The sequence below is a fragment of the Callorhinus ursinus genome, unplaced genomic scaffold (assembly GCF_003265705.2).
Source record: "Callorhinus ursinus isolate GAN/ISIS: 27379988/994484 unplaced genomic scaffold, GSC_fseal_2.0 scaffold16, whole genome shotgun sequence".
NCBI lineage: Eukaryota > Metazoa > Chordata > Mammalia > Carnivora > Otariidae > Callorhinus > Callorhinus ursinus.
In genome coordinates, this window is record NW_027397078.1 from 29522442 (window position 1) to 29548045 (window position 25604).

General features: G+C 39.2%; 1 protein-coding gene across 8 annotated transcripts in view; it reads left to right on the forward strand.

Annotated features, from left to right (window-relative positions):
• Window positions 1-25604, forward strand: part of SCML2 (Scm polycomb group protein like 2) — a 92065-nt gene that overhangs the window by 18303 nt on the left and 48158 nt on the right. For 5 of the 8 annotated variants that reach the window (XM_025857861.2, XM_025857863.2, XM_073902030.1 and 2 more), the window contains exons 3-6: window positions 2417-2485; window positions 8711-8781; window positions 9651-9885; window positions 14643-14731. In XM_025857861.2, the coding sequence (XP_025713646.1) occupies window positions 2417-2485; window positions 8711-8781; window positions 9651-9885; window positions 14643-14731 (464 nt within the window). The remainder of the gene's footprint in view (window positions 1-2416; window positions 2486-8710; window positions 8782-9650; window positions 9886-14642; window positions 14732-25604) is intronic. The other 3 variants (XM_073902029.1, XM_073902031.1, XM_073902032.1) reach the window with 3 other exon arrangements.

The window sequence follows — 25604 nt, forward strand, 5'->3', positions numbered from 1 at the left end:
TTACTCAGGTCAGGGGTCAACTGTATTTTTTTTTCTATAGTACATCCTACACACCTTTGCCATCCTAAATCATGTTCTTCCTTCAAATCCAGTTCAAGTCCTGTGTCTCTTAGGAGCTTTTCTGTGGCTGACTGCTGAATGTTGTCCTCTGCTGTTCCCAGTTTTGTCAAGTGTTTAGTGTAGTCTCTGTAACTAGAGTCTCAGCTTCTCTAGAGCAGGAGCCATGCCTTTACAGTTTTACTTTCTTTCCTATTAGAAAATCTTACTGTAGAACTATTTAATAAATATGTATGTACTTTCTTTGTACTAGTCAAATCATTTAAATAGAAAGTAGTTTATATATCCATCTCAAATGTTCACACATCTTGAAGAGGCACTGAGTCATAACCAGAAAGTAGATGTTACCTTAAATTGTTACCTTAAAATGATACCTGGTATCATTCATAGATCCTTCTTCAAGAAGTTTGACAATTTGGGTATCAATAAGAGTAAAACAGTGCTAGATTGGCAACACATTAAGTATGGTTAAATTCATGAGTTCATAGGGGCGCCTGGGTGGCTCAGTTGGTTAAGCGACTGCCTTCGGCTCAGGTCATGATCCCAGGGTCCTGGGATCGAGCCCCGCATCAGGCTCCCTGCTCGGCGGGAAGCCTGCTTCTCCCTCTCCCACTCCCCCTGCTTGTGTTCCCTCTCTCTCTGTCTCTCTCTCTCTCTGTCAATTAAATAAATAAAATCTTTAAAAAAAAATTCATGAGTTCATAATGGGACAGCAGAACAAAACTTACTGGTTATCTGGAGAATGCTTGGGATCCAGCTCATTATTTTGAAAATTAGAAAGTAAAAGTAAAAAAAAAAAAAAAGTAAAGGAAAAGAATGAAGTGTTGGCTTGTGACTTTCCTATGTGATTTGTACCTCAGGTAATTGAATGATTGAAGAGGGGAGGTTTCTATACAAGTTTTCTGGCTAATAAAGACAGGATGATAAAGTTAGAATACCTCTATTTTGTAACCACTAATGGACTAATGGATCTAAGCAATAGCCATCTGTGGCTGTTCATATCACAAAAAGAGAAAGAACTAGATATTAGGAGCCTCTTGTGAGAAGTACACAACACCACCTGTGAAGTCACCTTCTTCTCTCCTCCCCTCAAAAAAGCCAAACCTGAATCTGATTAAGCTCAACACACTAATATCTTTTATTTATTTATTTATTTAAGATTTTATTTATTTATTTGTCAGAGAGATAGAGAGCACAAGCAGGGGGAGTGGCAGGCAGAGGGAGAGGGAGAAGCAGGCTCTCCACTGAGCAAGAAGCCTGATGTGGGGCTCGATCCCAGGAGCCTGGGATCATGACCTGAGCCACCCAGGTGCCCCACTAATAGCTTATATTTAGAGAAAAGATAAGGACCAGAAGAACCCAGCACCATAGGAGCTAGTCAGCACAATCCAGACTAAAACTAAACTGGTATCATGAGCAAAAAAAAATTCCAGAGGAAGGGGGGAAAAAAAAAGAGGAGGAGGAGAAGCCTATAAGTATCAAAAGAGACTTAAGACACTTATTATCCATTGCTATATATGGACTTTATTTGGGTCCTGATTCACACACTTAAAATAAGACATTTGGGGAAATATGAACACTGACTGCTTATTTGATGTTATTAAGGAATTATGGTTAATTTTTTTCAGCATAATAACAGTATTATAATTAATTTTAAAAAATGAGTCCTTTAAGATATGTATATATATATATATGGGCAAAATAATGTCTTAGATTTGTAAAGTCACAAGGTCTGGTGCTATTGGAGCTCCTCAGCTTGGCACAGAGAAAAATCTCTGCCTATTACATTGTCTATTGAATTACATGTATTCCAATTTCCCTCTTACGTTTTAAACTCTTAAAAGCATGCAGTTTATTTCTAGGGTACGTTAATTCTTTTTTTTTTTATTTTATAGAGGGGGAGAGAAGGGGTAAGCTCCCTTTTGGAGCTTACATTTGAGTGGAATGAGACATACAATAGACAAAATAAATGAGCAAATTGTAAGATATGCAGTATGTTAGAAAGTGAAATCCTATGCAGAAAATAAGGATATTAATTATAAAATTAAAACTGGGTCCTATTAGAAAATAGTTTTAGTTTATAGGTTTTCTTTTTTTTTTAAGATTAATTTATTTATTTTAGAGAGAAAAAGAGAGTGAGCGTGAGTGGGGGGAGGGACAGAGGGAGAGAATCTCAAGCAGACTCTCTGCTGAGCATGGAGCCTGATGCAGGGCTCAAATCCATGACCCATGAGCCAAACCGAGGGTCAGACAATCACCTGACTGAGTCACCCAGGCACCCTAGTTTATAGGTTTTCTAAGAGCTCTTTTAGACTTTTGCTATGGCCTTCCAGTGTTGATATTTTCTTTCATTTTTTAGATTCAATGGATGCCAAGAAGGAGAATCAAGAGAAAGCTCCTCACTCAGGTACATCTTCTGTACAAAATGGTAGGTTTTAAAGTAGTTCAGTACAATATATTTTTCTCTTCACTCAGTGTTGGTATGAACTCATTGCTTTTGGTATAGTCTATGTATAGTAAACTCCTGTAAATATAAAACCTGAGCAATAGGAAAGGTAAAAGATTTTATTTTGAAAATTTTACTTTGGTTTTATTTTAGAGATAAATTGGTATGGGATTAAAGTAGAAAAAATCATGCATTTCAATGCAATTTTTGCCAAATTAAAGATACTTAGTTAATAATTACCATTTATTACCAATTAAAAACGATAATTTGATTAATAAAAACTCTTCTAATATTAGAGTCAATGTGAAAATCCATTTTTTGTTGGTCAAAAGATAGTTCATTGGATAAAAGCTTAGGCATTGGGAGGTCTGACAGACCTTTTCTAGAATCCTGGCCTCATTCTTTTTACCGGCTTTTTGACCTTGGGCAAATTACTCAATATTCTTAGTCTCTTTTTTCTTCTCTGTAGCACAAGGATGATACTACTTACTTCATGGGACTGTTGGAATTAAATAAAGAAAATGAATGTAAAGCATCTAATATAATGCCTAGGCATACAGTAAATGTTCAGTAAATGTTTATTAACCTTGAGTTATTAATTCATGTTTTAAGTTCCTTATTGTGGACAGCAAGTGTATAGCACTGTATCAGAGACTCAGGAGATAGCATCTGTACCTGCTTTTAAGGAAAACAAAAAAATTAGTCATATGCACACAAAAAGCTGAATAAAAAAATAACTATAACAAACTTACTGTGTTTATCAGAGTTTTCCAGGCAAACCTTTTGCCCCTTGTTTCTTTGTTGTACCTGTCCTGCCAGCCCCACTCTTGGGGTAGTTCACCTATGACTTTCTGTTCCTACAGGAAGATTGCCTATAGCGGTAATCCGCATGGAATCATTCTTCTTCCTCACTGTGGCTCGGCCTCCAGTGCTTCCTTAGCTCCCTTTTCCGTTGGCCTTATTTGTTCTTCAGCAATTCCCTCCAACCCCCAAAACCCTCCAAGGAAAGGGAGGCCATTAGGTTAAAATGTTCTTCCTCATCCCTACAAATTCGTCTCTGTTTTATTTTTTTAATATAACCATTTTATTGAGATATAATTCACATACCATAGAATTTACCCATTTAAAGTATACAATTCTTTGGTTCTTGGTATATTTACAGACTTGTGTAGCTATCACCACAATCAGTTTTAGAACATTTTATCATCCTAAAAAGAAATCCTGTATCCAGTTAGTAGTCACTCCCTGTTTTTCTCCAATGCCTCTTCCTTCCCTCAGCTCTAGGCAGCCACTTATCTACTTTCTGTCTCTATAGATTTGCTATTCTGGACATTTCATAAAAACAAATTTAAAAAATATATTCTTAAAGACTGAAACTAGTAACTTTTCAAAATTCTCAAACTTGATGGAAAAAATGAGATTACCTAATCAAATTTTACAGACATCTGCGGATATTTCTCAGGGCCCTGACCCTAACATCTCATCTTAGAAATCAGTGACCGTTAGAAGGTGAGCTCCAAGAGAGCCAGGACTTTTTTCTGTTCTATTAACTGCTGTGTCCACAGTACCTAGGACAGTGCCTGGCACACACTGGCAACCTTCTATGGAAAACCAGTGATGAATAAGACAAACATGATTCCTGCCCTCTTTGAGCTTAGGGGGCAAGATTGACATTAAACAAATCCCCAGTTATAGTTGTGATAATTGCTATGAAGTAGTAGGTGCTGATCATTCAGCTGAGAAGCTTCCAACTCTAGATATTTTGCCCATCTTCTTTACAGAGCCTCTGAACCCAAGCCTAGCACTGCTGGGAGACATTAGGATTCTGATTTACTCTGGAGAAGACCAAGGTGGCTCATATAGATTATGTTCAGTTTGTCAAAAGGTGTTTGGGCTAATGTATGGACTAGAATAGAGTACAAGGCAAACAAGAAGGACCACGGACATGTGCAAATAACAGTCAGATCACATGGTTATATGTGTACAACTGTCTCATGAACAAACCTGTCAGTTGCCAGACCTCTTTTCTGAGGGAGAATAACATTCCCCTGCTCCAGGTTGTCCATGAGGATAAGATGCATAGGCAGACTGGGTCCTCAGGTTTGGGTAAGACTTTCTGACTATTTTGGCTCCTGCTCAGGAATTCCAGCTGTGGTATTATTGAAGATATGTCAAATCTAAATCTAAGTAAAGCCTGTTGCTGTGTATGTTTCTCTATGTTATTGGTAGGGTGTCAGCACGTGGGCAGCCAAACTGAACAGCTTTGGGGACTGAAAATATTGCCTTAAGAATAAAGAAAAAAGTTAAGGCTCCAATGATTAAATGCTAAATAGGGTCATTAGCTAGCAATGTGATAGAAAATGGTCATATTGCAGAATACTGGTATAAAGGATTTGCTAGCTCAAATTATAGCCCATTCAGACGCAAGTGGTGATAAAATATTTAAAAAATTGTGTTAAGTGAATTTTTTTCTAGTGTCATTGAAAAATTTTACAAATGTAGCTGGTTTATTTGAGGTATTATTGTGAAATGATTTTAGTTTCCCTGTCATTATCTTCAACTTACACTTCTTTCTTCCTGGGATGTTGGCTCCTTAATGATACCATAGTCAGATTTTCCCCTCCACTCGTGTTTTGTTCTTTTTATTTTTTTTAAGATTTGTTTATTAGAGAGAGAGAGAAAGAGACATGAGCAGGGGGAGGGACGGAGGGAGAGGGAGAGAGAGAATCCTTCAGCAGACTCCCCACTAAGTGTGGAGCCCAATGTGGGGCTTGATCCCACAACTCCGATCATGACCTGAGCTGAAATCCAGAGTCAGATGCTTAACTGAGCCATCCAGGCACCCCTGGTTTAAAAAAATATTTAGACATTTTATTTGAGAGACAGAGAGAGCAAGTGGGGGTAGGGGCAGAGGGAGAGGGAGAGAATCCCAAACAGACTCCATGCTGGGCATGGAGTCCAACACAGGGCTTGATCCCATGACCCTGAGATCATGACCTGAGCCAAAACCAAGAGTCGGATGCTTAACCAACTGAGCCGCCCAGGTACCCCTGTTTTCTTCTTTTTTTAATGCTCTCCAAGGTCATATGATGGTAGAGCTTCAGTTAGAATCTTGGGTTTCCTGATTGTCAGGTTGGTCTTAGGAGGTCACTAAAATATCCTGGTCAGTTAATTTTGGAACCATGGATCTCCATTTTCACTTTTATTTATTTTTTTAAAAGATTTTATTTATTTATTTGAGAGATAGTGAGAGCTAGAGAGAGAGAGAGCATACACAGAGGGAGAGGGAGAGAGAAGCAGACTCCCTGCTGAGCAGGGAGCCTGATGTGGGGCTCTATCCCAGGACCCTGAGATCATGTCCTGAGCCGAAGGCAGATGCTTAACCAAATGAGCCACCCAGGCACGGCCCCCCAAAATATATATCTAAAAATTTTTTATTTTAAGTAAGCTTCATGCCCGTTGTGGGGCTTGAACTCATGACCCTGAGATCAAGAGTCCCACACTCTATGGACTGAGCCAGCCAGGTGCCCCTCGGTTTTCACTTTTTTTTTTTTTAAGATTTTATTTATTTATTTGACAGAGAGAGATAGAGAGGGAGAAAGCATGAGCCAGGGGGAGAGGCAGAGGGAGAGGGAGAAGCAGATTCCTCACTGATCAGGGAGCCCAATGTGGGGCTTGATCCTAGAACCCTGAGATCATGACCTGAGCTGAAGGCAGACGTTTAACCGACTAAGCCACCCAGGCACCCCAGTTTTCACTTTTTTTTTTAAAGATTTTATTTATTTATTTGACAGAGAGAGACACAATGAGAGAGGGAACACAAGCAGGGGGAGTGGGAGAGGGAGAAGCAGGCTTCCCACGGAGCAGGGAGCCTGATGCGGGGCTCGATCCCAGGACCGTGGGATCATGACCTGAGCTCAAGGAAGATGGTTAACGACTGAGCCACCGAGGTGCCCCCCAGTTTTCACTTTTGACAAAGCTATCCAGTATTAATAAATTGAGGTACAACTATGACTTTTAGTTTTAGAATAATAATGCATGGCTTTTATTGAGTGACATATGTATGCTTCAACACTTAATTCTCAAAATACCTTGTACCGTATGTATTACTTTTCCTCATTTGGTAGGAACTGAGGCTGAGAAACTGAAATGACTTGCTTAGGTCACATAGCTTGTAAGAAGCAGAGCCAGACTGGAAGAAGGCAGGTTTGACCTCAGAGCCCATATTCTTGACATTCTCCTGCATGCCATTAAGCACTGTGGTAGTGCTAGCTTCATATCTACAAGGAGAATTAAACCCAGTATTTTTTTTTTAATGGAATAATCTCTCAGATTTATCGTTAAAAAAAGCAGGGTGCAGGGCGCCTGGGTGGCTCAGTTGGTTGGGCGACTGCCTTCGGCTCAGGTCATGATCCTGGAGTCCCGGGATCGAGTCCTGCATCGGGCTTCCTGCTCAGCGGGGAGTCTGCTTCTCCCTCTGACCCTCTTCCCTCTCGTGCTTTCTATCTCTCATTCTCTCTCTGAAATAAATAAATAAAATCTTTAAAAAAAAAAAGCAGGGTGCACAGTGTTATGTAAGACATGCTTAATACCATATGTAATATGTGTACATACACATATAAATGCATAAACACACATAACAGTGGTACGTTGAAGCTGGCTCACACCAGCTTGGGAGAGCCACTTGTGCACATCTCTTCCCAGCTTTGTAGTTGGTGACTTCACCCTGTCACCTTGTGATCAGCCATGGTGGTAGTATTTATACCATAGAAATCTGCAAACACTATCAGTCAGGCTTTTTATTTGTATATTCTGGAAAGGTGGTTGTTAAACATTTAACAGCGCTCCATTTGTGTGTATGTGTATGTGTGTATAAGTATTCTACCCTTGGAAGGATGTATAAGAGGCTGGTAATTCGGATTCCCCCAGGAAGGGAATCTGTCAAACCCAGTATTTTTATAGTGAGGAAATTAAACAAGAGCATAGATGGTTGAAGAGAATTAAACTTTGTATGAATTATGGGGTGCCTGGGTGGCTCAGTTGGTTATGATCTTGGGGTCTTGGGATTGAGCCCCATGTGGGCTCCCCACTCAGCCGGGAGTCTGCTTCTCTCTCCCCTCTGCCTCTCCTTGCACACACGCCCGCACATGCTTGTGCGCTCTCTCTCTCTCTCTCTCTCTCTCTGTCTGTCTAAAATAAATAAATAAATCTTTAAAAAAACAAAAAAGCTTTGTATGAATTAATAGTACCTTTGATACTGCTATCAAGTCATTTTCTCAGTGCCTTGGCAGTCTGACTGGGACACTGAATTGAAGGGTGCAAGCCAGGCAAAGTACACTGCTTTATGACCTTCAATACCATTGTAATATATCATGAAGACTGAGTGAGAGAAGGAACAGCAAGCATTTGTAGAAAATATAGATCATTAAAATAATTCATATCATGACTGTACTGATGACTGCTTTACTGCTTTGTTCTGCCACCATATTCTTGATACCATGTATGGAGATCTAATAGTCAATTGAGAAGCAACTCTGGTTCTCAGATTTTTTTCTTTCCATAAAGCATTACAGAGGTAAGATTCTGTTAGACCACATACCTAAACACCTTTAGTTCTCCATGAAAAAAAGAAGTGGCATCACATTAATGGGATGAAATGGTCTTGAGTATACACGTCTTTTTTTTTTTAAGCTTTTATTTATTTATTTGACAGAGAGACACAGCGAGAGAGGGAACACAAACAGGGGGAGTGGGAGAGGGAGAAGAAGGCTTCCCACTGAGCAGGGAGCCCAATGTGGGACTCAATCCCAGGACCCTGGGATCATGATCTGAGCCGAAGGCAGAGGCTTAACAACTGAAACAGGCACCCCGAGTATACACATGTCTTGAATAAATTTATATTAGAGACAGATGAGTAGAATTTGCTATTACTCTATAAAAAAAATCCTTTAGTTGTTCTTAGAGTCTACATTTTTAGAATCATTGTGCTAATTCCTCATTACATGGAGAAGATCTGGAGTGTAATTATATCAGAGCCATTATTATCAGAAAGTTGTCTTTTTATTTCTATGCTGGTAATCAAATGCAGATCAGGAAATTTAGGAAGTCCTTTTTAAACGAGATATGGAACTAAAGTCCCATTTTACTCCTAAAAGTTAGTGTGTGTGAAAAACCCCCTATTTTGTGTATATATATATTTTTTTTCAGATGATTTCCACTGGGAAAATTACTTGAAAGAGACTGGATCTTTGAGTGCCCCTTCAGAGTGTTTCAGACAGGTATGCCAAAATTGTATACATGTTGTATATATTAATGTGAACTGTTAATTTGTTGAGGGATATCTGTGTGATTGTTAGGTTCTAGCAGTGTGAGGAGATAATGGGATTGTGGTAATGCCACTTAAGGGCCAGATGGTTTATTTGCGTTCATTCATTAAGAATTTACTCTGTGTCAGGTATACTAAGCCCTTATGATTGTCCATCTGGAGGGAAAGACAGACATGTAAATAATTAATTATGAAAAGTATGATAACTCTATACTGGGAGTGCTCACAGAAGAGGTGATATCTGAGATGGTTGGAATGAGGGGAAGGATATTCCAGGCAGAGAACATCCAAAGCAAAGGCACATGGATGTAGAAGAACCTGAATATTGAGGTATAGCATGGAGTGGCTGGAGGTCAAAGTAGGTAGAGGTGATAGTGTGAGAATAAGGTTAAAGGTGTGGGGGCTCTTAAACTGTATTGAGGACTTGGACTTAGGCAGTGGTGAGCTGCCAGTTGGTTTATTTCAAGGGGAATGGCCTAATCAGACTCTTACTTTAGAAAGCCACTGAGGGTACATTTTATAGGCTGTATTTGGGTTGCCTGGAAGTGGACAAAGGAATAAGATCAGCAATGGGCAGTGTTTTTACGCTGCATGTCAAGCCAAGGAAAGGGTTTGGAGAAGATCTTTTCCTTGACCCTTATAGTTCTTTTGCTCACCATCTGCTATGACTGTTACTTAAAACATTTCACAGGTATTCTGGTAACATAATTGACCATTTGTTTTTCTTACAGTTGATGCATTTTAACAAAACTTTATTTGCGTGTGTGTGTGTGTGTGTGTGTATGTGTGTGTGCTGTGCACACACATATGTAACATATATAGTCCAAGGTTCCACCAGCTAATGACTTCAAAGTTGGTATGAAATTGGAAGCCCATGACCCTCGCAATATGACTTCAGTATGTATAGCCACGGTCATTGGAATTACTGGTGCCAGGCTACGTTTAAGACTGGATGGTAGTGACAACAGAAATGATTTTTGGAGACTTGTCGATTCTCCAGACATACAGCCTATTGGGACATGTGAAAAGGAAGGGGACTTACTTCAGCCTCCACTGGGTAAGGATAAACAATTTTTAAAGTAACATATTCTTTCTAACGTAATATTCAGGAGAAAAAGTTTCAAGTGGCCTTTTATTTATTTTTAACATTTTATTTTACTTTTTTAAAGGTTTTATTTTTTATTTGAGAGAGAAAGTGTGTGTGAGCAGGGGGAGGGGCAGAGGGGGAGGGAGCTCTGCACTGAGCATCAAGCCCCATGTGGGGCTTGATCTCATGACCCAAGATCAGGACGGAGCCAAAATCAAGAGTCAGCTGCTTAACCAGCTGAGCCACCCAGGCACCCCAGATTTGATTTTTAAGTAATCTTTACACCCAATGTGGGGCTTGAACTCACAACCCCAGGATCAAGTCGCATGCTCTACCGACCAAGCCAGCCAGATGCCCCTGAAGTAGCCTTTTAGAAATCTCTTCTAGGCATCTTTGCAAATAGATGGTTATTGTGGAGAATGTATGAGAGATCAACTCAGTACCATATGTTACAGAGTTTCATGTCAGTACACATGTGGCATATGTGTGCTGAAGGTTCTCCACTCCAGGGCAAGACATATGCTGTCTTCAAACTTGAAATGTCAGAAGCAGCTCTACTAGGTCACACATGCAGATTCAGAAACCCTTCTGGAGGAGAAGTTTGTAGCATTTGTTACTGAGTCACTTCCTCCCTCATTATTGTCTGTTGAGCCATTCAGCATTTTTGGCATGGCGGGGAGCCCAGGTGAAGGGTATGATTCCACGTCCAGACCCCAGTTTCAAACTTGGAAGTTTCATTATAACTACAATGAGAAGAAATCATAGTGAGGGGGTAGGGGTCCGTACCTTTAGATCTTTGAAAAGGAGATTGATGGAACTTTATGAGCAAAGGTTTTTAAGTACAAAACTCTCAATTTTGACCAAGTTTTTGAAAGCTAAGAAGTATGTGACTCCAGTTTTGGGCAGAATTGTTCTCTCTTAATATTTATTTTTAAAAGATTTATTTATTTATTTTAAAGAGAGAAAGACCGTGTGTGCACAAGGCAGGGAGGGGTAGAGAGAGAGGGAGAGAGAAACTTTAGAGAGTCAGCATTCAGTGCAGAGCCCGACACAGAACTCGATCCCACGACCCCAAGACCATGACCCGGGAGGAAACCAAAAATCCAACTGTGCCACCCAGGCATCCCTGTCCTCTCTCTCTTTCTTTTTTTTTTAAAGATTTTATTTATTTATTTGCCAGAGAGAGAGTACAAGCAGGGGAAGTGGCAGGCAGCGGGAGAAGCAGGCTCCCCGCTAAGCAAGGAGCCCGATGTGGGCCTCGATCCCAGGACCCTGAGATCATGACCTGAGCCGAAGGCAGACGCTTAACCATCTGAGCCACCCAGGTGCCCCATCCCTGTTCTCTCTTAATATTCAGATGTACTCCAGGGGTGCCTGGGTGGCACAGTTAGTTAAGCATACAACTGCTGGTTTCAGCTCCGGTCATGATCTCAGGGTCATGAGATCGAGCCCTACATTGGGCTCTGTTCTCAGCGCAGTCAGCTTGAGACTCTTTCTCCCTCTCCCTCTGCCCCTCCCTCCTGTGCTCACGTGCACTCCCCCGCCCAAATAAATAAATCTTTAAAAAAACCCAAACCCCTGGGGGCACCTGGGTGGCTCAGTCAGTTAGGCGTCTGCCTTTGACTCAGGTCATGATGTGGGCTGGGGTGGGGTGGGGGTGGTTCTGGAATCGAGCCCTGCATCAGGTTCCCTGCCCTTCTCCCTCTGCCTGTTCCTCCCTCTCCCTGCTTCTCCCTCTCCCTCAGCTTACTGCTCCCCCTGCTTGTGCTCTCTCTCTTTGTCAAATAAATAAATAAAATCTTAAAAAAAAAAAAAAAGCCTGGCCCCCCCAAAATGTTTTTAGATGTACTCTGTTACTCTGTAGAAAATAAGTGATTTCCTTTATTACTTACACAGTCTTTTTTTTTTTTTAAAGATTTTATTTATTTGAGAGAGAGCATGAGGGCGGGGGGAGGGGCAGAGGGAGAAGCGGACTCTCGGCTGAGCAGGGAGCCCGACGTGATGCGGGGCTTGATCCTGGGACTCTGGGATCGTGACCTGAGCTGAAGGCAGCCGCTTAACCCGCTGAGCCAGCCGGGCGCCCTATCACTTCTATAGTCTTGAGTGATGGTAGATATTAGTTTTTGTTTCTTCTTTACAATGCTGAAAATGAAAATTCTCTAGTGTAAAGCACAATGAGAGAATGGATTTCTTTTTGTTTCCTACTATAGTTAGAAATTTCCTCAGAACCCAAAATTTAAGATACAATAATTACCACTCTCTTAGCAATATATTTTTATACCTTTCTTGCTCTGATCATTAATTATTCCTAATTTGGTTTAAAATATTAAAAAATAACTAATTAGAGACGTGTTATTCCAAGAAGGTGGTTTAGGGTGTGTGTCTTTTCTGCCTTTTGCCTTCTTTTCTTTCTTCATATCGTTTGTTTTAAATATCTCTTATATCCTACAGAATTCTGTAAGAGATAGAAGTGTAAACCTAAGGCATAGTGCTTCCCTCTTTGGATTTGATTTCTGTTTACAAATGGTAATAGGTTTTTGGAATTTTGTTTAAAGGAAGCATTAACTGCTGTGATTGCCAACATTTCAAACACATAGCCAGATTTGCGATCATTCTTTTTTCAAATGACTTTTAGAGTTTTCTAATTAAAAATATGAAATACATAGCAGTACATGCTGATTAATATATATTTTGATAGTACATATTAAAAATAGACAATTTCTGCCAATTTGCTCATTCGGTGCTTTGAATAGTTTAGTTTCCATTTTATAACACAACTTACTTGGTTTTCTTTTTTAGAAGGTTATTTAAACCTTAAAGGTTATTATTTAAAAGCTTTTTTAAAGTTTTAGCATGCAAACAGAAAAGTATACAGTTTGTAAGTGTACAGCTTATAAATGAACACATCCATATAACCATCACCCAAATCAAGAAACAGAATATTATCAGCACCCCAGAAGCCCCACTCCTGCTGATCCTGTCATAAACCTCCCATTCCCAAAGGTTCCACTGTCTAGACTTCCTAACATTGTACATTAGTTTTACCTGTGTTTGAGTTTTTATATGCACTTTCATCTATTTTTGGCCTTTTAATCGATGTTTGACTTTAGGCAATTAAAGAATTTTTTTTTAAAGATTTTATTTATTTATTTGACAGATAGTGAGAGAGCACAAGCAGGGGAAGCAGCAGGCAGAGGGAGAGGGGGAAGCAGACTCCTTGCTGAACAGAGAGCCCAATGTGGGGCTCGATCCCAGGACCCTGGGATCATGACCTGAGCTGAAGGCAGCCGCTTAACCGACTGAGCCACCTAGGTGCCCCTAGGCAATTAAAGAAATAAGAAAAATGTCAAATTAAGATGATGATGATGGCAATGATGATGATTACATGATGTAATAGGATAAGATGGGGGTTAAGAGAAAGGCATAAGGACCAGAGAATTGTTTTTATGCAATATTCTAACCACAACGTGGCAGATCCATTTTGTGGATGATTATTTATTAGATATCACTAATAATACTGATTTATTATAAGGGAGTATATAATAAATCCTCTTTTCCCCCAATTTTTCCCCCCTCAGATTAAGGGGATTTTGGTATAGGATAATTATAGGATGACTTTCTGTCTAAACTTTTTTGCATGGTTAATCCTACTGATGGACCTATTGCCAGTGATTGCCAGTGATTGGTGTGCCTCCCTATCTTAATGCATGTATCCATCAGGAATGCTGGCAAGTTCTCTTTAATTCTGGCATCAGGGCAGGCAAGTGTTGCATGAAACGGATTGCAATAAGGCAGTACAACTAGCAGACCTCTACCCCCTGTTGCATGTGCCAGATGCTGTGATATTCACTATTAATTGATGAGATCTCTAAAGACACCTGTTGAGTGTATTTTGATTTCATCTGATACAAATTCTAAGAGAGGATCTTGTTTAGTGTGTGTAAAGATTGCTAAAGTGAGAGCTATCTTTTTTCCTAACATTGTATGAAAAATTTCAAACATACAGAAAAGGTGAAAATACTTTACAGTGAATACCCACATACCCATCACCTAGGTTCTACCACTGTCATTTTACATGCTTGCTTTATCTCTTGTCTATCAGCCTTTCTATCGATTCATCAATCCATCTTATTTTTAAATGTATTTCAGAGGAAGTTTTTGATGTTAGTACATTTCCCCTAAATACTTTAGCATGCATATCATTAACTAGAGTTCAGTGTTTATAGTTTTTTTAAAATTTTGAGGTGAAATTTATATACAGTGAAATGCATCATAAGTGTACGTTTGCTGAGTTTCACAAGAAACTGTCTTTCTGAAAGGAAATAAAGCAGGGACTCTAAGGAAAAAGAAGGGCTGGAAGTCTTTTGCAGCCTTTGCCATGCTTGTGTGGCTGTTGGTGGGGACTGGAAGCTCTTGTGGGTTTTGACTTGGATCACCCCTAGTATTATGGCCCATTCCTAACGTACATATATGTATGTTGGTGACCTTTAGCTAGTGGCTTCTCTAAAACGAGAGTTTCTACCCCTACTGTAGCATTGCTGCCAAGTAGTACAGTGGGTACAGTAGAACTGATTGGAGGGTGCATCTGCTTCTCTTAGCTATGTCCTTAGTTTCTCAATAAGAAAGTCATTCTCTGGAGAAGAGTGGTAAACAAAACCTCTTTTTTATACCAACTTGCTGTAATATCACAGGGAGACTTTTTCATGCTGATTTATTTCATAAAATAGGGTATCAGATGAATGCGTCATCTTGGCCAATGTTCCTCTTACGAACACTGAATGGATCTGAAATGGCACCTGCGACATTCTTTAAGAAGGTAAGAAAGATGTTATAAAAAGCTTCCATCACCTGGGCTGTAGTTTTGTTGTTTTAATAGGGGCACTTAAATGCTTTGTCTTCTCCGATATGGAAAAAAAAATTCTTTTTAAATTACTGGATTGACACGTGTATTAATCTGCTAGAGCTGCCCTAACAAAGTACCACAGACTGGGTGGCTTAAACAATAGAAATTTATTTTTTCACAATCCTGGGAGCTATAAGTCCAAAATCGAAGTGCCATCAGGATTGGTTTCTAGTGAGGCCTCGTTCCTCGGCTTATAGATGGCCGCCTTTTTGCTCTGTCCTCACATGGCCTCTTCTCTGTGCCTGTGAGGAAGGAGAGGTATCTCTGGTTTCTCTTCCTCTTATAAAGACACTAGTCCTTTTGGGTTAGGACTTGACCCTTATGACCTCACTTAACCTTTATTGCCTCCTTAAAGGCCCTATCTCTGGGCCCCATTGGGGATTAGGGCTTCAATTTATGAATTTGGGAGGACATCATTCAGTTCATTACAGTGACTTAAACAACAGAAATTTATTTTCTTACAGCTCTGGATGCTAGAAGTCCAAGATCAAGGTATCAGCGGGCTTAGTTTCTTTTGAGGCCTCTCTCCCTGACTTGTAAATGGCTGTCTTCTCTTTGTGTCTTCACATGATCTGTGTGTCTGTGTCCTCCTTTCCTCCTCTTATGAGGATACCAGTCATTGGATTAGGGCCCACCCTGATGACCTCATTTTTAACTTAATTACCTGTTTAAAGACCCTGTCTCCAAATGAAATCACATTCTGAGGTACTGGGGTTAGGATTTAAATATGAATATGGCAGGGGTGGGGACACGCCTCAGCCCATAACAGCAAGTCATAAAAAAGTCTCAATTATAATCACCCACTAGTCAAAATGAATTTGTACCCTCTTTCTTCACCCTGGATATGAAAGGAGTGCTCTACTGGAAGCAAATATTCATTGCTATTTTTTATTTACCTTCAGAAGTGAAGCTTCCCCTCACTTTGCTGTATTAGTCATCCTTCGACATTGGAGAAAATGGTGATGGGCCAAAAAACCACTTGAAAGTTACTTAGAGAGATTTGGTTTCAGAAGTAAAAGAATGTTAAAAACAGTCATCAGAAAGCATTTGTTAAAAGGAAATATTTGTTATATAACAAAGAGGGAAAATTCCGAAGATAGTTTATGCTCTTGAGAAAATGTTGAAAGAGTACACTATGTTAAGAAACAGTGAATAAAAGCCAAGTTTTAGTTAAATTATGGGTCAAAATATTTCTTTCTCACCCTCTGTCCTGATTCTTTTTCAGTCACTTAAATTTTATTACAGTTATTCATGTCAAGAATGGTAAATATTGTAGTTTTTTTTAAAAAAGGGATTCAACAATTCTATACATTTCTCAGTGCTTATCTCAAGGTAAGTGGACTCTTAATCCCCTTTTATCTATTTCACCCCTCTCCCCACTCACCTCCCCTCTGGCAACTGCCAGTTTGTTCTCTCTTTAAGAGTCTGTTTTTTTGTTTGTCTCTTTTTTCTTTGTTTTGTTTTGTTTCTTAAATTCCACATGAGTGAAATCACATGGTATTTGTCTTTCTCTGACTGACTTATTTCACTTAGCATTTTACTCTCTAGGTCCATCCGTGTTGTTGCAAATGGCAAGATCTCTTTCTTTTTCATGGCTAATATTCCATTGTATATATATGTGTGTATATACCATATCTTTATCCATTCATTTATGGGTGGACACTTCGGTTGCTTCCATATTTTGGCTATTGTATACAATACTGCAGTAAACATACGGGTGCATTTGTCTTTTCAAATTAGTGTTTTCATTTTCTTTGGGTAAATACCCAGTAGTGGAATTACTGGATCATAGGGTAATTCTATTTTTAATTTCTTGAGGAACCTCCGTACTGGTTTCCGCAGTGGCTGCACCAGTTTGCATTCTCACCAACAGTGCACCAGGGTTCCTTTTTCTCCTTATCCTCGCCAACATTTGTTATTTCTTGTCTTTTTGACTTTAGCCATTCCGACAGGTGTGAAGTGATATCTCATTGTGGCTTTGATTTGCATTTCCCTGATGATGAGTGATGTTGAGCATCTTTTCATGTGTCTGTTGGCCATCTGGATGTCTTCTTTGGAAAAATGGCTATTCAGGTTCTCTGCCCATTTTTAAATCAGATTATTTGTTTTTTTGGTGTTGAGTTCTCTAAGTTCTTTATATATTTTGAACATTAACCCCTTATCAGATATATCATTTGCAGGTATCTTCTCCCATTCAATAGGTTGCCTTTTTGTTTTGTTGATGGTTTCCTTCACTGTGCAGAAGCATTTTCTTTTGGTGTAGTCCCAGTAGTTTAATTTTGCTTTTACTTCCGTTTCCAGAGGAGGCATATAGAAAAGTAGAAAGATAGAAAAACAGAGACACATAGAAAAATGTTTCTGTGGCCAATGTCTAAGAAATTACTGCCTGTGTTTCCTTCTAGGAATTTTATGGTTTCTGGTCTCACATTTAGGTTTCTTGTTTTTTTAAGATTTTATTTATTTGAGAGACAGAACGAGAGAGAGCACGAGCAGGGTCAGGGACAGAAGGAGAAGCAGACTCCTGCTGAGCAGGGAGCCGGACGTGGGGCTCCATCCCGGGACCCCGGGATCATGACTTGAGCCGAAGGCAGATGCTTAACCGACTGAGCCACCCAGGCGCCCCCACATTTAGGTTCTTAATCCATTTCAAGTTTGTTTTTGTGTAGCAAAGTGGTCCAGTTTTGTTGTTTAGTGTGTAACTGTCCAGTTTTCCCAGCAGCATTTGTTGAAGAGACTGTCTTTTCCCCATTGTTGTGAATCAGTTGACCATAGAAGTGTGGGTTTATTTCTGGACTCTGTTCCATTGATCTGTGTGTCTATTTTTGGCCCGTGCCATACTGTTTTGATTACTACAACTTTGTAGTATATCTTGAAATCTGGGATTGTGATACTTCCAGCTTTGTTCTTCTTTTTCAAGACTGCTTTGGCTAAGGTTTTAAAAGGTTTTAGAGAACCTTAAAGACATAAGGATGTGTAAAACATCAATTAATATGATTCTTGCATTGCAAAGAAAACTTCTTTAGTGCTGCTTTGAGTAGCAAGAGTGCCTGAAAGTGGGTTTGCCCTACCACCTCCCAGCAAGGGACACAGGCCCTTTGGGCAATGTGTAAAACATAGGTGAGAATAGTAACAAAAGAGATGTTTAGTAGTAGTCTTTATTAAACACTATTAGCTTGGGCTGTGGCTTTAGAAAAGACATCGGATTTATTTTACTTATTATCAGATTGCTTTGTTAGCTGGTTACATGCCACATGTCACACGCATTATGTTTTTCATTTTTAAAAATTATGAAAGTAATTCATGTTTGGAGAGGGGATATCAAAATATGCACTTAGCTAGAGTAAAAAATGTGTGTCTTTTTTTCTGTCCCATCCTTTCCTCCTTTCCACCCTCCTCTCCAAATAGAAGTTTTATTTGTGTTCTCCTAGACTTTTTTCTGTGCATTCACAGACATATATGGGCTTTTATTTTTTTAAACATAAATTTGAATATATTGTGAATATTGTTCTGTGATTTATTTTTATCCTTAAAATATGTATATTCTGGAAACCTTTCCATTTTGCTTCATATGTATTTTAGGTCGTGTTGTACTATTCTGTGGTATGGATTACCATAATTGGTTTAATCTGTCCCTAAGGATGGATGTTTAGGTTGTGTCCATATTCTTGTTTAAGTCATCTATAATCTACAGCTTTCTTTATAAGTGTGAAGGCTACATTTTAGAAGTAGAATTTTTGGTTCAAAGGGAATGTGTGCTTTAAGTGTTGATATATACTATTAAATTGCATCCCCAAAGGGTGTTTCAAGCTATGCTCCACTATTATTGTATAGATGTTTCTATTCCTACACTTTCACTGGCATCAAATATCATTGATCTTTAAAAATTTTATATATCTTTTTCTGGGGGAGTTGGGGGTGGGGATGGTATCTCATTGCTGTAATTTGCACTGAACTGATTACCAGTGAAACTGAGCTTTTAAAATGTGTTTAATGGCCTTTTATTTTTCTGTGAACTACCTGATTATAGCCTTTGCTTGTTTTTCTGTTGGATTTCTGTTCTTACTCATTGATTTGTGGGTGCTCTTTCAGCCAAGCTTGAAACTTTGCCAAGAGCCATCTTAAATCACTGTTCCTTCTTGACTGTGGCCTCTGAATATCCATTTAATTAGGAAGGCCCACCCACTTAGCTTCCTAATTATTTTTTCTCATGTCTCTTTCTAACCTTACCACCACTGCCCCTTGTGCAAGCTTTCCTCTTGCCTGAACTGTTCAGCTAGCCTTACAACTGCCTCTAACCTTCATCCTTCCACACAACGGCCAGAAATATTTGATATAGGAGCCTTAACCACATCATTCACTTGCTTAAAACTCTTGAAGTTCCCAGTTGCACTCAGGATGAAGTTTAAGTTTGTTAATATGGCCTTTAAGGTGCTGTGTGATCTGGATTATGGCTGCCACTCTTTGCTTTGTATTTTATGTTCTAAATTGCTTCTGATAGCCTGTCGATACCATGTTCCTTTTTCGAGCTGGTTATCTCTGGTTAACGCTAAGTTTCCAGTTAGGCATTAAATCCTCCAATGTATCTTCCCTGATTCCCCCTTTCTATTCTTATGCTTCTTTAGCACCTTGCGCATATCTCAATCTTTATAGGAATTGGATTATATTATTATTTTCATTGTCTCTTCCTAGACTGTGAGTTCCTTTTGAACAGTTAATGTCTTTGTATTCTCGGTGTCTGTCATAGGTCTTGGTACATACTTGTTTGTTAAATGAAGAAAGGATGGAGAATACAGGAAGATGAATACATATAGAGGGAGAAAATGGGTTTTGTTTTGGACATGCCAAGGTGCCTCACGGAAATTTGAGGAGGGATGACTACTAGCAGACTGTTGGAAGTAAAGTGTTCAGAACTTAAAAACAAGGTTTGGCTTGGGTATGTGGATATGGCAGTTTTTAGTTTAAATGGTAACGATGGAAGCCTTGAGAATGAGTAAGCTAGTCTAGAGAGAATACCTAGAAGGAGAAAAGGGGAGTATCAAGGTTAGAACCTTGAGAAATACCCACTCACCTTTATGATGTATAAGTAGCTATATCAGGTACTTAATAAAGGTCGGTTGAGAGGAAAGCTGATTCTTGACTATTTGGTGGATAGGAAGTTTATTGGTTACATTAGCAAGAACTAATGACCAGATGAAAAGTGTCCTCAGGTAGAGTTAAATTTGTAGTTTTGGGGGCAGAATATCGATAGAGTTCATTCCTGATAGCCTCAGTTTACTCTGTGAAATAGGAGACTGACAAAGGCTGGAGGGAAGGATTCATACATAGATTGAATGTCTACTGTGTTCAGCACTGGGGTAGAGAACTTACTCTCTGGTTGAGAAGAAAGTTAGCAAAATAATAAACATATAATGAGGATACATAAAATTTGTCTTAAAATGAATGGTAAATGGAACAACAGCTGTATGAGATGGGAAAAGGAATGGCCTAGGGACACATGACAATATTTTGGAGGGTTTAGCTAAGGATGAACACTAAATAAACGGTACTACGTGTAATAAACATGTGGGACTTTTCTCCAGCCGCGTTCAGCAATTAAGTATAAATAGGTAAAGTGGATGGTGATTTTTTTTTTAAGATTTTATTTATTTATCTATCTATTTATTTATTTAGAGCACGAGCAGGGGGAGGGACAGAGGGAGAGTCATCTCAAGCAGACTCCATCCTCAGTGTGGAGCCTGATGTGGGGCTTCATCTCGTGACCCTGAGATCACGACCTAAGCCAAAATCAAGAGTCAGACACTTAACTGACTGAACCACCCAGGTGTCCCATGGTGATCTTGAATTAAGGTTTGGAGATAATAAAATGACAGCGGGATAAGTCGATTTTGGGTGACATGATGCTCTGTAACCTGGATGTGAAAGAATTTTATAGAATGTTAGAGTGTTTGGTCCCCTTCACTTTTTTATCTCTGTCAGTGGTTCTCAACCGGGAAGGGGGGCGATTTGCCCCCCACGAGACATTTGGCAGTATATGGGGACATTTTTGTTCATCACAGCTGTGTGTGTGTGGGGGGGTGCTACTTACATCTAGTGGGTAGAGACCAGGGACACTGCTAAATATCCTACAATGCACGGAACAGCCCCCACAACAGAATGTTCTGACTCCAAATGGCAATAGTGCCAACATTGAGAAACTCTGATCTGTATTAATTCCTTGGTGTTCTCATGTAATTCTGGCTTTAAATACAGTTTATATGCAGATGACTTTCAAATCCGTATTTCCAATTCAGACTTTTTGTTCCCAACTCAGACTTGAATATCCACTCAACATCCCCACTTGGATGTCCAATAGACATCTCAAACTTCTGCCTGCAGCCTTTCCCATCTCAAGGAGTGGTAACTGTTATTCCAATTGCTCAGGGCAAAAACCTTGGTGATGATTTCTTTCACACACTACATCCAGTCCATAAGGAAATCCTGTGGGCGTTACCTTTAAAATATATTCAAAATCCGACTACTTCTTGACATCTCTCTTGCTATCAGCTGGTACAAGTTGCCTTTATCTCTCACCTAGATTACTTCAGTAGCCTCCTCATTGACCTCTTTATTTATAACCTTACAGTTTATAGTCAACACAGTAACCAGAATATTCCTTTTAAAACAGAAATGAGATTATATCACTTCTCTGCTCAAAATTGTCCAGGGACTCATCATTTTACTCAGAGTAAAACTCAGAGTCCTTATAGTGGCCTCCATGGCTCTCCATATGACCCCTCATTCTCTCTCTAACCTTGTTTCCTACTGCTGTCTCACTTGCATACTAAATTGTAGCCACACTCACTTCCTTGTTCTTCGAACATGTGGACACATCTCCTGCTTTAGGGCCTTGGCCCTGGCTATTCTCTCTGCCTGGAATACTCTTCCTGTAGGTAACTGCGTGGTTAATAATCACCTTTAGGGTTCTGTGCACATGTCACCTTCCATATGAGGCTTGTTCTGATTACCCTATTTAAAGTATTTCTTTTTGGGGCGCCTGGGTGGCTCAGTCGGTTAAGCATCTGCCATCGGATCAGGTCATGATCCCAGAGTCCTGGAATCGTGCCCCGTATCAGGCTCCCTGCTGAGCAGGGAATCTGCTTCTCCCTTTCTCTCTCCTCCCCCCACCACTCGTGCACTACGCCTCACCTCTCTCTCTCTCTCTTTCTCTCAAATAAGTAAAATCTTAAAAAAAATAAAGTATTTCTTTTTAAGATTTATTTATTATTATTTTTAAAGATTTTATTAGAGAGAAAGAGAGCTTGCGCGCATGCATGTGCCAGGGGGTGGGGTGCCCATCACAGGGCTCAGTCTCATGACCTAAGCTGAAACCAAGAGTTGGTCCCGCTTAACCAACTGCACCATCCAGGCTCCTCACCCTATTTAAAGTTTTGCACAACCCCTCCCTTACATTTTTCTCTGGATCGCCCTTGCTCTGCTTTACTTTCTTGTTTTGCATAGCACTTATCATTTTTAACATAGAATATATTTTGCTTATGTTATGGTGTTTCTCATCTTTCTCTTTACTAAGCATGTGAATACCACAAGGGGGGGATTTTTGTCTATTTTGCTACTTAATGTATATCAGTAGCCTTCAGTAGTGTCTGACATTAGTAGGCACTTTGTAAATATTTGTGAATAAATAAATGAAGCTTAAAGGACTAGAATTTTTGATGAGGTCAAAGAAGTAGTTGATTAAAAGTAAGGAAGTAGAAGTTAAGGATAGGAGTCTGTGGTCAGGAGTAGACTCTGGGAATACAGCCATAAACAAAGCAGTGGAAGAGCTCCTGTCCTTATGGAGCTTGCCTCCTAGCTGGGGAAATGCATAATAAACCACGCAAAATAAATAAAGTCTATATTATGTTTGATGGTTGTATCTGCTAAGGAAAAGGGTGGGTGACATTTTAGATAGGTTGGCCAGGGAAGTCTTGCTGAGAAGATGCCATTGGAGTGAAGATCTGAAGAAAGGGAGAGAAGGAACCATGAGGTTACAAGGATAAGAATATTGCAGGCAGAGGGGTAATGCAGATAATGCTCACACTGGTCTCAGAGTCTGTGGGATATGAGAAGAAATAGCCTTTAAGGAGAAGCATATTGTAGGTAGGTAGGCAAGGAGAGGGGTTAAAAGAGCGTTTATATATATATATTTTTTTTTAAAGTGAGCTCTCCGCCCAACGTCGGGCTTGAACTCAGTACCCCAAGATCAGGAGTTGTATGCTCTACTGACTGGGCCACCCAGGCACCCCTACAAATTATATCTTTGTATTCAGGAAGTCATTCAAGAACTGATGATGACATTTAAAACATTCTTTAAAAGTATTTTTAAAAGCTACTTTATATCATTACCTTTTGTGGACAGCAGAGGGAACCATTTTACCAGTTATCTAAATCTAGAGGTAGCTTGTTTTGAGATAAAACCCTTTCATTTATTTATGAAAAAGGAGCAGTTCCTTTGGTTTTTTAAAAATCAATATGTTTGTTTTCTTCCAGAGCTCTGTTAATATATGTTTGTATGGCTATACTGATGTAAGTAACTTTGATAGAGTATTCATGAAATTTAGAAGAATTAATAAACAGTATGAAAATCTTAGAGAATAAATTTCATTTTGTCCATAATCATTTTTTTTTTTACTTATCAGCTAATAGTGTTATTGATGACATACTGTTACATTTGGGTTATCTTTTTAGATTATAGTTTGAATCTTAAAATTTTCTTTCTTGCTCATTCCTGTCTTAATTCTGTTTTTATAGCAGAAAATGTGTCTTGCCATTTGAATTTAGTTTGCTTTGCTACAGAAAGTCTTATTCTTATTTGGTTATATGATAGCGTAAGGTCCTAGGAACCTTATGTGTGCCTTGAATATTTCCTCTATTCTGTGAATGTGCAGCACAAGTTTATCACCTGCCAGAGTTGTCTTTTATTAAATCCACCTCCCTTTTCTCCTTTCATATGTAGTAACAATTAGTTGACCTTTAGCCCCTTCATGAAGTGGCAGTAACTCTGCTTCTTACCAGCGACTTGTTTATCAAATAACTGTGATCTTTGATCAAGCTAACTTTTGCCCTGCTGACTTTTGGGTGTTTTTTAAGAACCAAATTAAGATTATGTAATTAAAAGGACTTTGAAGACTAATAATTAAGGAACTTTAAGACTTCAAGGGTATAAAGGATATCACTGGAAAAGTACCGGACAGTGAGATGGGTTTAAAGGGGGCATTTTAAAAAAGGAATCAACCTACCAGTATGTTTTTAAATTGTATCTTGGTGAAAGAATTAGTTGAAAGCTTGTTTACTGTTCTTCAGGTGATTACTTGGTTAATTTATTTATTTTTTTTAAAAAGATCTTGCTGTTTTAAAAAAAAAAAATAAAAAGATCTTGCTGTTGAGTACTCTTCTGGAAATAACAGTATGAATAAGATATATCTGCTTTTGAGAATCCCTGAGTCTCAGAGGAGTAAACACATTTCAAGAGTACTTTTGCAGTTGAAGGCAAGAGCACCTCCTTTGAGGGGGTGTAGGAGTGGGCAGGAGTTGGCCAGGGAAGCCTTAAAGAGACCAGGAGAGCTGGGCTTTGAAATGGATCAGTTAGAGTTGTCCAAGCAGGTGAATGTGGTAGGATGTTCCAAGGAGTTGTCTGCCTACGTTTAAAATCTAGCTGATACTTCTGGTATATTCTTAGGCAATTGTGCATCAGTTTTATCATCTATAAAATGGGGATAATAATTGCATTGACGTTATAGGGTTGTGAGAATTAAATATATGGAAAACATTTAGAACAGTGCCTGGCTTATACTAAATAATTGAAGATTAACTTTTAATGTTATCCTAGGAATCTAAGGGATAGAATTGGCAAGTCTTGGTATTTGAATGTGAGTGTTACGGGAAAAGGATGTGTCTAGCGCAGTGGTTCTCAGCCTTGGATGCACATTAGGATCACCTGGGGAATTAAAATGTGCTGATGCCTGGGCCCCACCCCAGACCAATTAAATCAATATCTTGGGGGTGTGGCCCCAAGTGATTTTGATGTTTAGTTGGGCTGATAACCCCTGGCCTAGGACTATTTCCAGGCTTCTGGCTTGGATGACTGGGCTGATGATGGTGCTATTTACCAGGATAAAAAGCAAACTGAAAGAAAAGGTGTTGCTTTTAACATAGCACTTAGGCTTTTAAGAATCCTGTTAGCTATTTGCATGCTTTAAATGTTTATAACTAAAGGATGCTTTTTTAATATTGGTTTCTGGATTGGATATCATAAATGACCCCAGACTATATGACTTTCATGTTCTTGTGTCTGCATTTTATACTTGGATGTGGTTTCTTTTTTTGTTTTTTTTAGATAATATCTGCTGCTGTTCATTCTCTTTGGACTTACCAGCTTTCAACATACCCTATAATTTATACATTTATTAGGTTTGTTTGATTCCCTCTTTTAAAATTTCTTGTTGATTGCTTCTCTCTTTTTCCCCTACCCACACCCAACCACTACTACCACCCACCACTAGAAGGTAAGCTCCACCAGAGCCGGGATCTTTGTTATTTTTTGTTCACTAATTAATCCTAAGTTTCTGGTACATACTATATAACACATATTTCTTAGATGAATGAATGAATTACTATCAGTCTGGTTTTGTTTCCATCCAGGTTCTTGGCTCTGCTCCAAAGTAAGTGAGATGTAGAGCAGAGTTTCAGAGAGACCTTTGAGAACTGTTTTCTTCCTGTATTTAATTGATAAACATGGAGTTTAATTTTT